The sequence below is a fragment of the Triplophysa rosa genome, linkage group LG12 (assembly GCF_024868665.1).
Source record: "Triplophysa rosa linkage group LG12, Trosa_1v2, whole genome shotgun sequence".
Classification (NCBI taxonomy): domain Eukaryota; kingdom Metazoa; phylum Chordata; class Actinopteri; order Cypriniformes; family Nemacheilidae; genus Triplophysa; species Triplophysa rosa.
In genome coordinates, this window is record NC_079901.1 from 21,829,209 (window position 1) to 21,846,153 (window position 16,945).

Genomic DNA, 16,945 nt, shown 5'->3' on the forward strand with positions numbered 1-16,945 from the left:
CACATTTCTGAGTGAAAAAGAATTTCAAAGGAGAAAATTAGTGAGCGTGGCTTGCGTTTTTCACTGCGAATTGATTTGATGTGTAAAGACAGCTGTTGCATTTTGAAATGAAACTGGCAGCAGACTGACAGTTGAAGGGGAGGAGTTAACGGATGCTCCGCCCAAGCCATCTAATTTATGTCATTTGAGATAGACAGTAATTTCTCAATGGTGCGACTAAAAAAAATCTGAGGTCGCACCGGTGCGACCAGCCGTTCGAGGGGAAAAAAAGTCTCTGCGAAAGTCTCCCTGTGGTTCAACAACAGACACATTAGGCCCATATCGTGGTCTAAACCAATCAGAGATAGTGAAGGGCGGACCCCCCTCTGATTGGCCGTGGTCCAGATATTCCTGTATGTGTGTGTACGTTTGAAAATGCTGTGCTGCAGTCGGACAGAGAGGTGAGTAGCCTAGGCCCGTCAGATAAACAGAGTGGATGTAGCCGAGGATGATGAGAGAAGATGAAAAGAACGATTGACAACTTTTTCGTTAAGAATGTTAAGTTAAGGCCTGATCCGTCCGAAAATCATTACCAATGCTCCGACATGCTAGACTGCGACTAAATGGTCTCATTTTGCGACTATTTTTCCTGCCTGTTTTTCTTAATGGTCGCACCGGTGCGACTGTCAAACTGATCAATATATAATTTTTGCGTATTATAAATTTAATGCGCAGAAATGTTATATTGCGCAAGCTGCGCATTCAGTCACTCATTTTCGTCTCCCCTCCTTCAACCATTCACTTATCTATCAGTGCCCCGCCCCCAAAGACGTAATTCGCGGGTTACCGGTAAGAGGCGAAGGACCGAAAGAGCAGACGAGTGAAGCGCTCAATCTTGCAACTTAAATATGCAGAATACAAGATTTTCCCCGGCTAAGGTACAAAACAGCAAAGATAACGAAATGTGTTGCAAGTATTGTATGCATGTGAAGCTAATGCAGGAAACGTGTTTAAACTTTATGCACTAAACTATTGTATAAAGATCTCTAACAATACTGCAAAGCATACAAAACGTTATACATCACGCTAAATACTATTTATTTGTGAGTCGCTATTGATAGAAGCCAAACATGTATCAATGCAGCTTTCATGAAGAATAATCACTAAAAGCCTTCAGGTCTTGCGGGGTTGTTTGAGATGCGCGCAGAGAGTCAGAGCACAAAATACTAAACGGAGTTCTCTTTCAAACCTTCTTACTCTGAAACGGACATATTAACACAAAATAACCTAAAAATTCCCATATTAACAAGATTTTAAGATATTAACAAGATATTATTTGTTTCGTGACCAAACAGTTGGGAAACAAAACACGTGTTCCAGTATATTGCGCGAGCTCTTAAAGGGGCAGCAGCATAATAAAGATCTCTGTTTATAATGTTCATCAAACAACAACGGACAAAAACACTCACTGATATTAAAGGAATTGTGTTCTCTTATAGGAGTCGTTCACAACAAATAAAGGAAGAAAGTAGCTTTAAGAAAGATGTGCTTTAAATGTGGTAAAGTGTTGAAAGAGAGTTTACATATACAATAAAAATAATTTAATCATAAACAATGATTTGTATTCATTTCTAATTGATTTATTAATGTATTAAACACATTTTAATGAAGTTTTAGTGATTTTTTTTTCTTACCTCACCCCACGATTCTGGTGCTGTCAAATTAAGGGCTGGTGCCACCAACTGAATAACTTGGTAGCACCAGTGCCGCCTCTCTCAAGTGTTAGTCTAGAGCCCTGCTTTCTTGTAGAATTGTGCTTCAAATAAAGAACTTTATGTTGACCAGATTGTTCGTTAATCATTTACAAGTCAATATTGCCTATATGGACAGCGATTTTAAAAAAAGTGAACTTGTAAATCTGCGGTGTTAAATGCGATGCGGTCGAAAATTTGGGTGCACCTAACTTTTGTGCTGGTGCACCTAAGAAAAAAAGTTAGGCGCACCAGTGCAACCAGTGCAAAAAGTTAGTCTAGAGCCCTGCTCCGCCCAAGCCATCTAATTTATGTCATTTGAGATAGACAGTAATTTCAGGGCGGAAGTGCATTTTCAGATTTTAACTGAAGATTATGAGGGTACATGAATTTTAATAACACATACTTGAAAAAAAAACAAATGCATAGTATAATGCAATGCAATTCGCTTTGGATTAAAGCGTCAGCCAAATGCATAAATGTAAACGTAAAAAGAAAATGACCCACATTGATAAGCTATTTACTATAAACGCTGCAATATTTCATGAGAAAATAAGATTTCTCGTTTTTAATGTCACTGGGACTTTAAGATGGATAGTCATTACAGGAAGGAAGTGCATTTTCAGATTTTAACTCAAGATTATGAGGGCACGCGATTTTTAAAAAGAGACTCACCCACATTGATAAACTATTTACAATAAACGCTGCAATATTTCATGAAAAATAGGCATTGTCATTTTTTATTTCACTGGGACTTTAAATGTATTTTAAACATCACGCACTGAATGATCTGCTCATTGCAAACTTACAAAAAACTCAAAGAAGATGCTGTTGTCCACATACTGGTAGTCGAATTTCACAGATCCGGGTTTCTTTAAATGCACAGTGTAGATCAGAGACACGATACACTCATCCCTGTGGGACTCTAGATACGAACCTTGTGAAAGCCACTTTGCACTGCAAACACAAACACAACAAACAGCACACATCCTTGTAACTTTCGCTTTAAAATAATAACTGGATAGAAAGAATCATACTCTCATATAAAGTTACTTGAAAGGGTTCTTTAAATGCACTGTAGTATACAAAGTGAAGTTTATTATTACCAGTTCAATACTTATTTTTTTATGTCGCTGAATGTGTGCGTGGTCCTGGTAAACATTTCCTCGTAGGGACATTTTTACTTATTTGTTTGCTATTGTAAAAATGCAGAATGTTTTCTGTAAGGAGTAGGTCTAAGGTTCGGGGATAGAATTCAGTTTGTACAGTATACAAGTCCCTATGCTTATTTTGATACACAAGGCACCTCTGACCACACCCCCTGTGATGTCACTCACCTGCTGCAGGTGGATGCATTTTGACCACTGGGTGAGTTATCAGGGTTTGTGGCTAATGTGCTGAATCCAGGGGGGATGTCGTCCCACTCATCGAAGCGTAGGCCACTGCCCAGAGAGTAAGTGCCGGCAGCACACTGTGTGCACTCCTGAGCAGACATTTCTAGAAACTCCCCGGCCTCACATGAGAACGCTGACGAGAGGGAGGGGCATAAGGAGAAACAGCCAATGAGAGACAGAGGTCACACTGAAGAATCTGAATGAATGAAATGCTAGATGTGTCAAACAGTTTGTAATAGATATTTATTATTGTTGTTGTTTTTTTAAACAAGATTTTTACGGGATCGTAAAAAGTTAATTGGTTGATTCTTTCTTAGATGAAGCTTACCAAAGTTTTGTGCAATATCACTTGGTCACTTCCATTCCATTTGAATCTTTATTTTTGTTGATCATTTCTGGTTTTGCGGAACCATAAATGTTGAATAACTGCTGTATTATTACTTTGTTTTGGAAACTTTACTCAGCTAGTTTTAATCAAATAGTAATCCTATTTGTCTCTTGTTGTGTTTTTTAACACCAGTCAGAAGTAGCGCTCCTGATTTTGTTGTATACAGAGATACAGTATACAATGATAATAAAGGCTTTCCATTCAATTCAATTATTAAGTTATAAAAATATGGGTGATGTTTGATTTAATGTCATCTAAAATTGCAGTCTTTGGTTCATATACAAAACACTGCATATGAGCACACGAGATTTAAAGAATTCTTTTACAGTATGGGGCCTATAGACATATTTTCTCTCAAGAGGAAATTCCTCTGTGCTGATAAGGGGTGACCAAAAGTTGTTTAAAAAAAACATGCTTTGAAAATCCTTTTGGTGACACAATTAGGCAGAGACATTTATGCACAGCCACACAAACACCCACAAAGACTGCCAGTTTTTTACACACACACACTATGTGAACCTACTGCAGTCTGTGCCCTGGACAGGGTCTGGCAATCCTGCACACTGTTTGGGGTTTAGAGGAATGGCCACTCTCCATCTGGATCCTGTGCCGTCACATTCTGTGTACTGATAGTAATAGTCCCCCTACAAAAAAAACCATCACAATCTAAAATTAACAGAGACCATATAGGTGCTTGTGTTCTGGGTGTACATGTGTGATGTTTGAGTATAAGACAGCAAATCACATGGATGTTTAATGCTTCCATATGTTGTATTTAATGTTAAAGTTTGTGTTTATTTCCCTGTTGCACCAGCAGAAAAATGTACATATTTCATTGCAAGACACTATCCTCAATAATCAACGAAGCATAGGATAGTCTCACAGAGTGAGATTATTGACCGTCATCATGAAGTCATGTCCACTTATTTTGGTGTAGAATTACCCACTTAGACAGATAGAGAGCAATAGGAAACACTGCGCCCATTCTCAATTGAGTTTACGTGCCGATGAAGAAGCAAATGTGTTCTGTCCAATATGCATCAGAAAGACAGTTAACAGACCGTGGACGTCCTAAACTGAGACAAAGCCATGGGGATCATGTGCATTCATGCAACATACTGTATGTGTTGAAGAGGCGGGCTTAGAGCACCTGTCCGTCACCATGCTGAGTCGGCAGAAGGAGATGAACGAAAGACGTGGCCACGATCCAGGAAAAATATCCTCGCTTTGTATGGGTTACTGTGCATCTATGACTGATTAAACACATCTATAAACCCATACCAAAGAACTCAAACCCCTTTTGAACCTGACCCTTGATCACCATCAACATACCGAAAGGAAGGCTAGAGACGTTAAAACCTCCTTAGAACTACAATCCTTACTCAATTACTATTTAATAATGTATATAAAAAAAACCTCTGACCGAAGAAACTAAGTTTAGTAAACTAAGCAGACTTGACACAAACAACTCGCAGTTTACGGCACTAAACAAGTGTATGATCCAGATTTAGAATCAATACCAACACAACAATGATTCAGCTGTTACTCACTAACAGATTCATTGCTTTTGTGTCCATGATGACTGGCCAAATGCATTAGAAGACTGCCAAATCATTTTTAATAATGCTGTGGTGTGGTCCTTCAGCACTTCTTGAGTGAGTGGGAAGGAAAGACCGCCATCAGGAGGAAACAGATAATGAATCCCAGAATGCCCTGCGGGTCAACATACGGCAGGGCAGAGATTTGGACTTAAAAAAAATAAAGTACCAAAAATGTACAACAACTCTTTACAATGCATATGAATCGGAAAGTTAATTGAAATGAACTGTACATACATGTTTCATATAAAGGGAACTGTAAAAATAGTGCATATTTTTAATAATGCGTAAACCAACAAGTTTAATATATCTATATATACATTGATCCTTTTCCACAATTAAGAGACCGTACAGAATTCAGTGTCAACCGGATCACAGAACACTCAAGGATTTTAAATCAAAGTTGTAGACGTCAGTGTTTCCATAATGTTACAGAGCACACAAGTGGCCCGAGGTGTTCAGCTCTTGAGGATATTTTTAGCATCATATCATCAGGCTCCTGAGGTGGGAACACAGTGCTGACATCTCTGTGATAACACTTGACACTCAAATTGAAACTTATTAAAATAACATTTGAGATAAAACACATCCAAGACAGATCGTTATCACCCAAAATATTTTTTGAAAGGGATGTTTCAGAGTGGATGGATAACTATCCCAAAAGGCAATCTGACACCAATCAATATATTTCAGACAAAACCCATATCAGTTACTATATCAATAAGAAAGCTGTTTAAAGAAATTGCACTGTTAAAAAAAACATAAAAAAATCTATAATAATCTTCTATAAAGAAATATAAACCACTCAAACGATGTCCTTAAATTTTCCTAATGAAGTTACTGATGCACCTGCCGCTGTTCCTTCCGAGTGTTGAAGGTGGAGGTCCCCAATTGGAAACGGTGAACGCACGTGTCATTTTGTTACTTTAGTTTATCGTAAAATATAGGAAAGAATTCACTTATGCTAAGCACAGTCGCTCTGAGGAGCACACACACAAACAATCACAATAACTGTCGCTTCAAACACAATTTACGCAAATGAACGCACAAACTCTGGGAATGATGTCAAGTTGTCTCTTACTTCTTTACACTGACGGACACTACCAGCAACCGCGTTGAGGAGTAAAATGCACCAAATCCATGAGCAGAAATTGGTCAGAAAATCCTTTCTGTTACAGAGGAACGCTTTCTTCACACGCTCCATCTCCCGGTGAGCGCAATAACCGGACTGTCCCATCATTTCAGAGACGTCAACACGCAACGTCATCTGACGTGGCCAGTGGATGTGACGTCGAAATCGTGTTACACTAGCTGTGTTTCGTTTCGTAAGGCTGCGTCCTTGTGTCCTCCAGAGGTATCATCCTCTAAAGGATGCTGTATACGGAGGATTCTCAATTTAGAATTAAACGAGACGTCCTTAGTAGGACATACTGGCAGAAAAGGAAACAGGAAGTACCACGTTGCTATGACAACACGTTGCACTCGCACACCTGTCAAATTAATTCAAATGATTTCTACATGATTTTAAGAGGTAAAAAGTTGGTTACTTTCTACCCTAAACAATGCCAAAGGAGTTAAACAAATATACAATTGTTTGCCTTACTGTTTTAAAACGTTTAAAAATCACTAAACACGTGTAAACCCGTTTACTACATAATATGCCTGACAAGATTAAAAAGCGTGACACAAATTGTAAACTGTTAACATTTAAACACCACATATTTGATTGAATGTGCAGCTGCTGCCGTTTATTATATTAATAAAAGACGTTGGCCGACGCAAAGAATTGTGGGTTGTCTCTAGCAACGAAGGATACACCTCATGTGTCCTCCGAATTCTCGTGAAAGTAGGTCGCATTAGAAGGGTGCACACGGAGTGTCCTACCGGCTTTTATGAAACGAGACAGCCTCGATGACGTAGCAGGCTTCAAATGAGACCTCCGGAGGACGCAGCCTTCTGCAACGAGACACAGACGTCACGCTAAACGTCTGATGCATAAGGCACACTTTTCTGGAAACACTTCAGCACGTTCTAAGTCGTCATCTGATTGGTTGAATTTCACAGGATTTCCGGGAGACATGCGTGTTGCGTTCTTTAACGGTCCGCCTGTAAACAACAAAGCCTTCTGATCTAAGAAGGTGTCACGTTTACAACGGTTGCTATAAGAATTCATCACGATCGACTAAACGCTCAATTCTTAAAATTATGCGAGGTTCATGGCATAAACTTATAATCGTTGTTTCTGTTTGACACGTTCGTGAACGTGCATCGGTCTGTTACTGCGGGGACATTTTTACGCCTCTAAACATGACGCGGCACAAAACGAAACGCGATTGGTTGCTTTACCTGTCAGTCATATGGCCTCTTGGGCGGGCCTTTCAGTATGAAGGTCTGGCTACGCGAGACTACCCTGTCGGTCACCTGGGCACTTTTAAAGTAATGCTTAAAAGCTTATTTTGTTAACTACTTTTATAGTATTCTTGCATACACTACTCTTCCATAATATAAATCTTCAGAGGGTTTAGGCTGCATTAGTTAGATCAACCGGAACCAAAAACACAACTGATGTACTTGTTGCATCAAAGAGTACAGAACAGTACTCTACTCTCAGCCAGTCTTGTCTCATTGTTCCAAGGTTACCACAGCGAGCAGGATGCAGTTCATGGCCTGACCTGATGGTAGAGCGAGAGAATGGAAGTAGCGGGACCTGACAAGAGCTGAGATGATAGAGCTGGATAAAGAAGGACGCGGTCGCTTGACATGTCTTCACCACAAAATTCAAATGCTATTAGATTATTAATGATAATCTTATCTATAATTTATCTTATTATGTAAGTTTATTTATTTTATTTAGCCTTGTTGTGCAAGTCTACTGTGAGCTTGTTGCAGAGGCAGCAGCTTTTGCCAGAGGGAGAACTGGAATCCCCTGGTTGGCCTGGGTTCTCCTGAGGTGTTTTTTTCTCGATTAGGTTTAGGTTCCTCGCCACCGTTTGCATACTGTTCCTGATGCCTGGCAGGGGGGCTGCTTTAGAATTAGATTTAAAGTTTTACTTAATTAATATTGCATATAGGAATTTATTATCTGTTTAATATTTGACCTGTGCTTTCTCTCCTTTATCCTAAATGTGTGCTTCTTACTGTGTCAGCGTGTGTGTAGTGCGTGCGTGCTGTGTTTCTGCTTGTCTGTGTGTGTAGCGTCTGTCGTGTGTGTGTTGTGTGTGTGTGTGTGCTGTGGCTCGTCGTGTGTGCGTCCGTTGTTGTCTGATGTGTGTTGAGTGCGTGTGCGATGATTGTGTGTGTGGAGTGTTTTGTATGTGTGTGTCTGTCTGTGTTTTCACCTTTTTCTTGTTTTTGCAGGTACAACTTTGATTGTTTTGCTTGTAGTCAATGTGTCTCATGTGCAGCTGCTTTGTAACAATGAAAATTGTAAAAGCGCTATATAAATAAATAAAGTTGAGAGTTGAGTCCATTTGAATAATACAAAGCTTTATTACATTACATTGACTTGAAATAATTCCACAGGAAATAAATTGGTCCTTTTTCAGCGCACCACTAGATGGCAGTCGAGAGACTGAAAAAGGTTCAATATGAAGTTCAAATATCAAGTGTACTGTCACTCATTTTAATGTCAACCTTTAAATTATTGTTTATTGTATGTTCAATGATTCACTGTGTTGCAGTCATTCAGTAAATATTGTTCAATACATTAGTCTTTCAATTACATATATTGGTCTTGCTGAATATGATTTTTACACATAGTTTACTCCTGTGAAATACTATTTAAATGATATGATTTTTAGGCAAAGAAGATCAAAACTAATTACCAAAATACATCCACATCAGACAATCTTTGGCATCAATTGTCCCAATACAAATCTGAACACGTATTTACGTTTATCTGCCAACATGGTGGAAGTACAGATTGGCACACAGACACAGAAGAAAAATGGAACCTATGGAATAATAAATAAGACCACGGAACTTGGGATCCAGATCTCCTTGACGATACCAGAATATCTGAAAGAAAAACAGTGCTTAAAATGAAATATCAATTATATTATTAATTGACAGTTTATTTTTAGTTGTTATTTGATATATGTTTCTGTTAAACGTCCATGATCTCAATAATAAATATTATGAAAAAATAGTGAACAGCACTAACCAGCACAAATATAGAGGAACAGATCATGATAATGCAGAGCATAAAGAAGATATTTAGTGATGGGGGCGGAGGTGGAGGAAAGACAAAAGAACTGATGACAGTTACCTGAAGAAGGGAAACAGAACACCACAGTATGAAATATCAGCAGAAAGGTTGATCAAAGCATGCATTATTAGAATATCTGTCAAGCAAACGTGGCTCTCCGTGATATAACGTAACAATGACATTTAATGTGCAGTGTGTTGCCACTATAGTCAACTTACTAGGACAAACACAGATGTGAGTCCACCAACAATGAGGTTTACAATTTTGTCCTGAAAGAAGACCAAACATCATGTTGAAAACGTTTAAGTTTGTGAGTAAGCTTGTCTGAGGAACACATAAAAAGCAAACATAGCACTGCTCATTCCTTTAAAAAAAAGATTTTTAAAACAAAGCCGCTTTTTTGTTACCCGCCCTGAAGTCTCTTCAAACAGCGGTCTGTTTTCCGTGCCATTGATCCGCGTGTGTAAATCTGCCATGTTGTTGTATCGAGAGGGTTTGTGCTCATGAGAAGCGTCTGATTTCTGAGCTCTGCACTCATGATCAGCTCTCCAGAGAGACAACCATCATGCCTCTGGCCCAAACATCACTTACACGCGTGAAAGAACCCAATTATATCACACTGTGTCTAACGGAACACAGTTAAACTTTGTTATGATAGTCACGAGCTTACGTTTGTATGTTAGGGCAAATAGCCGAGAAAATTGATTGATCTGCGAACCGATGCATAAGTTGCCAAATTTAACTCTTTGATGTGCATTTACAATTCTGTCTATTAATGTATAGGCTAAATGATGAGTTCTGCTCAAATCTCACGTTAGAAATCTTCGAAATCTTTAATTGTATGGATATTGTAGCCCAATTAAAAGAAAACGAGTTTGATGAGTGTTTGTAATCGTCTGTCATATTTATTCATAGGCGATCGCGCCATCTTGTGGCTCATAGCTATTACTCCGCAATTTGTATAGTATTGAAATGTGCATAGCACAGGCATATATTAGCATATTATTGATTTCATTGGATTTTACATACTATACAAACTTATAGAAGAGAATGCACAGATACATTGGAAGATTTATTTTCAGTGTTTTATAAACATCATTAGACTTTGTCATTGGCAGGTTTGGACAAGCGGTTTATTTAGCCTATATTTAAAAAAAAAGATTTAAAACGAAAATTTAAATTTCCATAGTAAAAATAATCTTCACAACCAAGTTCATTTTGAGATTAACTGCTATTAACATTATATCCTAAATATTTTTAACTAAAAAAGATATACCATCTTAAATGGACAGTGTGAGATCTGGAGGGTTTGAAGTATTGTTGCTTTAAAGACTTGTGCAGCAATTAACCAAAAGCACAGACATGTTGTTGAAACAAATGTTGAAATATTTTTGATAAAACTAGCAAGGGTTAAGAAACACTGTTCAGTTCTGCAACACAGAATCGGACCTACTACCGCTTGAACCCAGAAGAGAAAAATATCTAGTGACTGATAAAACCAGGCACTTCTGATGTCTGATATTTAATAGAGAATGTGAAGCTACGTCACACCATGTTGGGAGGATCGCTGCTAGTGCGTTCAATGCAGTGTTTTGTTTTTCTTGTTTGATTAGGAAATATAACTATGGTAGGGCGGTTTTACCGTGTTAAAAACTGCGATAGCATTACACAGAGTCGTTCAGGAAAAGCCCCTGGTTCTTTCACTTTCTATTTCTCCATATATCAAACAAAACAAGTAACGGTACATATCAAAATAATAATAGCAGTGGAGTATGATCCTCCCAAGATGGCGGCGCCACTGCAACATGCAACATAGGGCGTGATGTCAGCTTCACACTCTCTATAAAAGGCAGAGACTATTTGCACTAACTCTGCCCACCAATATGTGATTGAAATAGAGAAAGTTTAAGAAAGACACCATTTCTAACATTATTATCTAACATTACATATTTGAGATTGGGGTTCTAATCCACCTCTCGTTGAAAACGCTCTTTTACTTTTTCTATTACATTACAGATCATAAAGACATTTGTTTACAATAAAATCAATGTAAATCGTAAACTTCATTTTATTCATAAAGTTTAGGTTTAGGGTAAGGTTAGGGGTAGGTGTAGGGCTTTAATATCTCAATAAGTTAACATCATTTTAATAATTTTTATAAATATAATGATTTAAACTCTGTTATTATGCATAATGTTTCATGCACAACAATACTGAGGTGCAAATAGTAATGTTATCTGCCACTATTTATAAGTATAGCATCTACTATTTCTACTTAAAGAAAATACAGCTTTTTTCGATTAGTGTAAATAGCATATTGCTTAGAAATGCTGCTATTTTCACTTAGTGTAAACAGAACTTACTACTATTTACACTTAGTGCAAATAGCCGCTGCCTTAATAAAATTAGTGATAATCACTCAAACAGCAGAATCCCAGTTTCACATTTTGGCCTTCATTGGCACCATGTTGAGAGATTGCACAAAGTTCTCCAGTGTGAATAGATATTCCTGTGGGTGGGTACGTAGATGACCAGCGTGAATAGACTTCTCCCATTTCTTGAATTCTACAGTAATGCCCCGCTTCCTCCAAAACTCTATCATCTCCTCCAAGCTCTTATAATCACACGCATCATTCTCAGAGAAGAAGAAGAGGGCAGGCGTCGTCACGGGAGTGTTCCAGAACACACTGACTCCCAAGTTAAAATAGTCGGCTGTCTGACGTTTAAAGGCACGGAAATACAGAAGGCTAGTTCTACTCACGAGACTTTCCAGCCAAGGGGACATGGTCTTACCAACACCTGGAGAACAAACAAACCACCAAAATGATTAGAAATGTGACGGTTTTCAAGAGCTAGTGAATCACACTGAATCAAATGATCAAGTTTCTGGAAGTTGCGCTGGGTCGCATGTTTGTCTTGTGGGTTAACAATTCATAGCTGGTCAGCGATCAGTTTGAAGGTGATTTACAAAATTTTATTTCAAAGGTATGACTCGCTATCTATGCAAGCCGAATTTGATATTTTGATAAGTCAAGGCAAGGAAGAGTTTTGCAGTTTATAGTAACATTGGAATCTAAATTTCAAAAACATGCTGTTTTATAACAACTATACTGTTATATAGGGCTGTCACGATAAACCGACGATAAATATCACGTGATTTATGCACAGCTTTTGAGTGAAGTACAGGAAAATGCTGCTGCATCCGAAAGCCAGAGGGCGCTCTCGTGCGGAAACTCCAAATACGCACTGCAGAAGAAGACCATAACACGGTCTAGAATCTAGGAAATGCCTATGGACATCTTTTTATCACTGTTACTCAAGCCTCATCAGGTATTTGTTATTGTAATAAAGTATATTTATAATGATCATGTTTGACGGGTGTTGCTTTTTCAAATGCACATTATAAGCGACTCAAACTCGCACTGCTTTTAGATCGAGCAGCATTTCCTACTGATCCCAGAGATGTGCTTCACGGACAAGCTACGCATTAAAAAAATATCGACACTGCATATCGCAGCCACCTCGATTACAACAGGATTTAGTGGTATCGCGATAAATTATCATGCAGCCCTACTTATACACACAATTACTGTTAAATGATGAAATAACTCATTACTCATCATTATAACATTTTAATTATACAACCCTGTTAGTGCAAGCAGGAACTTTTTGAAATAAATATACAATACAGTGCAATCTCTTTACTACCGACAGTCATGTGATTTAACAAACCCATGACCAGGCTGTCGAAGATGTGACCCCTGATCCTTTTTGTCAGCTCTTTGCAACGCTGGGTGTCTTAAGCCAAATGAATAAGTACCTGATTGAACTGGTATCCCCCAATGGAAAGGGCATGGACCAGCAGGGGGCGCTGAGAAAAGCGCTCACTCTCTATTAATTTAAGCACATGGGCACCATATTCCAGGCCCCAACGAGGCCATAAGAACTGGCTCAAGTCACTTTCCACAACAAGTATATCAAAGCCGTTGCGGATGTAAATATCACAATACTTGGCGATGGCCTTAGGTCTGGCGCAACAACAGACACAAAGGTTTGAGCTGACCAGGTGGAACGGCAGACGCCAGAGTTGCCACTTGGTCATTCCTGAGGAAGGTGATATGCTTACTGATCTTGTGGGCAGTCACCGCTCTGGAAGCATGCCATTGGGAGAGCAGGTGAGCTAAAAAGAGAACAAAGTTGGGAAAAAACAATTTCTAGTTTGTTAACAGAACACCTGACATTGACAAAGCGTACCCGTTTTGTCAATACTGCCCTCAGGCCACATGTATGTTACACGTTTATGAAAGACTTACTGACATGATTGTACTCAGTATGGTCTGCGATTGCTTTTAAAGGGATAGTTTACCCAAACCATTTTTTCATCTTACCCTTATGCTATTCCAAAACAGTATGATTTTCTTTCTTCTGCAGTACATAAAAGAAGATGTTTTGAAAAATGTTGGTAGCCAAACAAGACTGGCCCTTATTTTATTCTATGGACACAAAACCACTGAGACATTTTAGGTTTTGGACAACATGAGGGTACATGATTACAGAATTTTTATTCTATCCCTTTAATTCATTGCCAATAAAAAGAAAAAAGCCAATCAAATGCAGTTGTGTGTACTCAAAGGTCAACATGAGCAATATGTGACTGTATTTTGTTGCAGGTCAAAACATCAGTGGTATGCTCTTTAATAAGCATGTTGACAGACCTCCAAGCACACACAGTACCTAACCCTTACACCACTAGTACAGAAAGTACTTAAGAGTACATTCCCGTGTGTACTTAACACATGTGATGCTCTTTTACAGACCAACGATCTGCAAATCTTACCCGATTTATTGCATTATTTAGCTGAGAATCCAGTCCATTTCAACTGCATGTGTGCTTAAAAGCGAAGGTGAATCACAGTGTCAAGAAACTGAATTTCTTTCATCTCCGCCTTCAGGCCAATCATGCAGCAGCATCCGCCTCCCCTCGCAGTTCAGTGCAAGCCATGAAATACCATGCACTTGAAAATCTGCATACATTTTTGCATATTAGTAATGAAACGATATGTATGCTGCTGTGTAGCTCTTATTATTGTGCCTTGTAGAATTGCCGTTTGCATGCACGTGCATTTTATGTAGTCTACATATTCTGCTCTTATAGTTCCTTTTTTTAGATAGTTCTATTGAGTATATTAAATAATAACATAACGATAAAATAATAATTTAATAATAAAACATAGGCTAACACATGCCTAAAGCATTTAAATCTTACACTCATCAATAACACATGTATTTCTTTAGTGCAATTTTGCGTGATTAAGAAAGTGAAATCAGCGAAAACAGATATAGAAATAAGGGGGAAATAGAAAAAAAACATAATACATTTCACTTACCCGAAATTCACTCAAAGTTAGGTCAGCTGTTTCAGTGTTTCGCTGTGTTTTGTATTTGTAATATTTGAAAGTCGTCCTTAAAATAACAATAACAACGAGAACAACAACCTGAATCGACATTTATGCACTTGCTAAATGTCCCATCGGATGAAGATAAGGCTCTACACACTCGTCATAGCAACTTAAACACTTGAGCCAAATACGGGAAAAACTTCATCCGTGTGGTCAAGTGAAAAACTGCAAGCGTGGGTTTTCGCTTGATGAGACCGCCCCAAAAGCCCTATTCGGACGGCATGGCTTCTTGGTGATAAAATGTATGCATTCGGACAAACAGAAATTCACGGTGTAGGTGTGAGTTTGCGAACCCCGAAAATGCCCTTCTAACGTGCACAGTCACATGACAATTCGCACGTAGGCTATATAATAATAATGGAATAAATATATTTTTTTAAATGCCCATTTGAAATGTTTTCATGTTTTTTCTTGTCTTTTTGTTCTTATTATCTTCCACTCTGTGTAGTGAAGCAGCGATGCTGATGTTTCTCTCCGTTCGCAGAAGCACTTCAGGTGTGTCTGTGATGTGGCGTTATGTGAGTCTTGTTGTGCTGTTTATGCTGCCATTTACAAGTGCTTCTCACTGCAGGGCAAATGGGACAAGAGCCAAACTATAAAATCCAATTACACTTCAAATAGTTAGTTATAAGATGTTCTAAAAAAGGGGTGTGGTAACTTAATTTCTTACGATTGAGTCATCAGGGAATATGGGCGGAACCTCGATACCGTGCTCCACTTCGTGCTCACTACTGCGCAGACTCTGGCCGAAATAGCCCACTATACCCTAATATAGTGCACTATTTGATGGGACATCCATTTTTAGTGGTGTCCGAATTCATAGTGGACATTAATTGAGTACATTCATTCAATCCCATGATGCATCATAATAACGAGTGTACAACCGATGTACACTCACTGCTAGCCTTCTAGCAATCTATCGTGAGGGTCGCGTTGAATGAATTTCCGCGTCTCGGCAGAAGATGGCGCCCGCAGCGCTTCCGGTGCAATGAGTGTACGATTTTACTCATTCGTTTTCACCCGCTCCTTAAAGTGAACTATTAGTGAACTAATGTAGGGAATAGTGAATATTCTAGGATTCTTTTGATTGTAAACAGAAATAATCTACAGGCACTCTATTGTTCTTGAATGTGTACCGGAAGTTAAATTGGGGTCACTAAAGTGTGCATGCGCACTAACGTTTGTTTATTTTGTTAAGATGAAACCGTCTATAGACTTTATAAAACATGGACGTAGTGTCAGTAACTTCACCCGTAGGTTTGTGAAGAGCAATTTTGAAGAAAAATCGAAAAATCGAAAATGGGCAAAAAGGTGGGAATGTGGGTGGATCTGAGGTGCCTGGTTGGTGAAATCACCTGTCACTCAAGTGACCACCTAATTATGCAGAATGTCAAAGCTTAATATAATTTAAACGGTTGAGTTGTACAAAAATTAACCCCCCCTCACAGTTGTCATGAAGGGCCAAATTTGCTATAATTTTTATAAAAGTTTTTGCTATAAAGTTTGGCATTTTAACATGGGGCTCAATGAGATTCTGCACGGTTTTGGAGACAGTCTCCAGCGGCCAGTCAATGAATTGCAGTTTCACGTCCGTGTTGGTTTCACGAGAGTGACCGGAAGGTTGCTGCTCAGGAGTCGGGACAGACCAACAAGTTTAAACACAAGTTGCTTTTTATGGGACTGCCCCAGTTTATATTCTCTCGGGGTGTGTTTTAATAAGAATCGATCTACTACATGCTGCATTCTATCTGACCACATACAGACTGGTGAATCTCATTGAACCACCCAACTTGTATTCACTGAAGGCTTCACCTGGATAAGAGCCAAATAAATGCAGAAGCTTCTTGTGGTGAGATTGTCTCACTGGTTGATGATTGTTTGAAGTTCATATTAACCTTTCCAGTCTGGCTTTCGCCCATTGCACAGCACAGAAACAACACTTGTTCGTGTAATGAATGATGTTCTACTCTTGATGGATTCTGGGTGTACTACCATCTTCATTTTACTAGACTGAAGTTCAGCATTTGATACTGTCTGTCATCACATTCTCATTTCTCTTCTATCAGAACTTGGCATCAAGGGCACTATTCTTTCTTGGTTCAAATCATATCTCAACGACAGAAAATACTTTATTGCCATGCAAGGCTATAGGTCTGCCATTGTTTCTCA

The 16,945-nt window shown here is 38.7% G+C and overlaps 2 protein-coding genes across 6 annotated transcripts in view; both read right to left on the reverse strand.

Annotated features, from left to right (window-relative positions):
* elapor2a (endosome-lysosome associated apoptosis and autophagy regulator family member 2a) overlaps window positions 1–6,694 on the reverse strand; it is a 39,273-nt gene extending 32,579 nt beyond the window's left edge. For 4 of the 5 annotated variants that reach the window (XR_008963956.1, XR_008963954.1, XR_008963955.1 and 1 more), the window contains exons 1-4: window positions 6,192–6,694; window positions 4,036–4,156; window positions 3,068–3,257; window positions 2,540–2,687 (exon numbers count right to left, since the gene is read on the reverse strand). Coding sequence is in view for 2 of the 5 variants with exons in the window: in XM_057347483.1 (XP_057203466.1) it covers window positions 2,540–2,687; window positions 3,068–3,257; window positions 4,036–4,156; window positions 6,192–6,377 (645 nt within the window). In the remaining 3 variants the exon portion in view is untranslated. Of the gene's footprint in view, window positions 1–2,539; window positions 2,688–3,067; window positions 3,321–4,035; window positions 4,157–6,191 lie in introns of those variants that run through there. The other variant, XM_057347484.1, reaches the window with a different exon arrangement.
* Window positions 6,695–8,585: 1,891 nt separating this feature from the next.
* tmem243a (transmembrane protein 243, mitochondrial a) lies at window positions 8,586–10,269 on the reverse strand. Its single transcript, XM_057348402.1, has 4 exons — window positions 9,725–10,269; window positions 9,536–9,586; window positions 9,273–9,377; window positions 8,586–9,127 (listed from the first exon to the last, which is right to left on the reverse strand). The coding sequence occupies exons 1-4, from the start codon at window positions 9,791–9,793 to the stop codon at window positions 9,005–9,007; spliced, it is 348 nt and encodes a 115-aa protein (XP_057204385.1). The 5' UTR covers window positions 9,794–10,269; the 3' UTR covers window positions 8,586–9,004.
* Window positions 10,270–16,945: the final 6,676 nt, after the last annotated feature.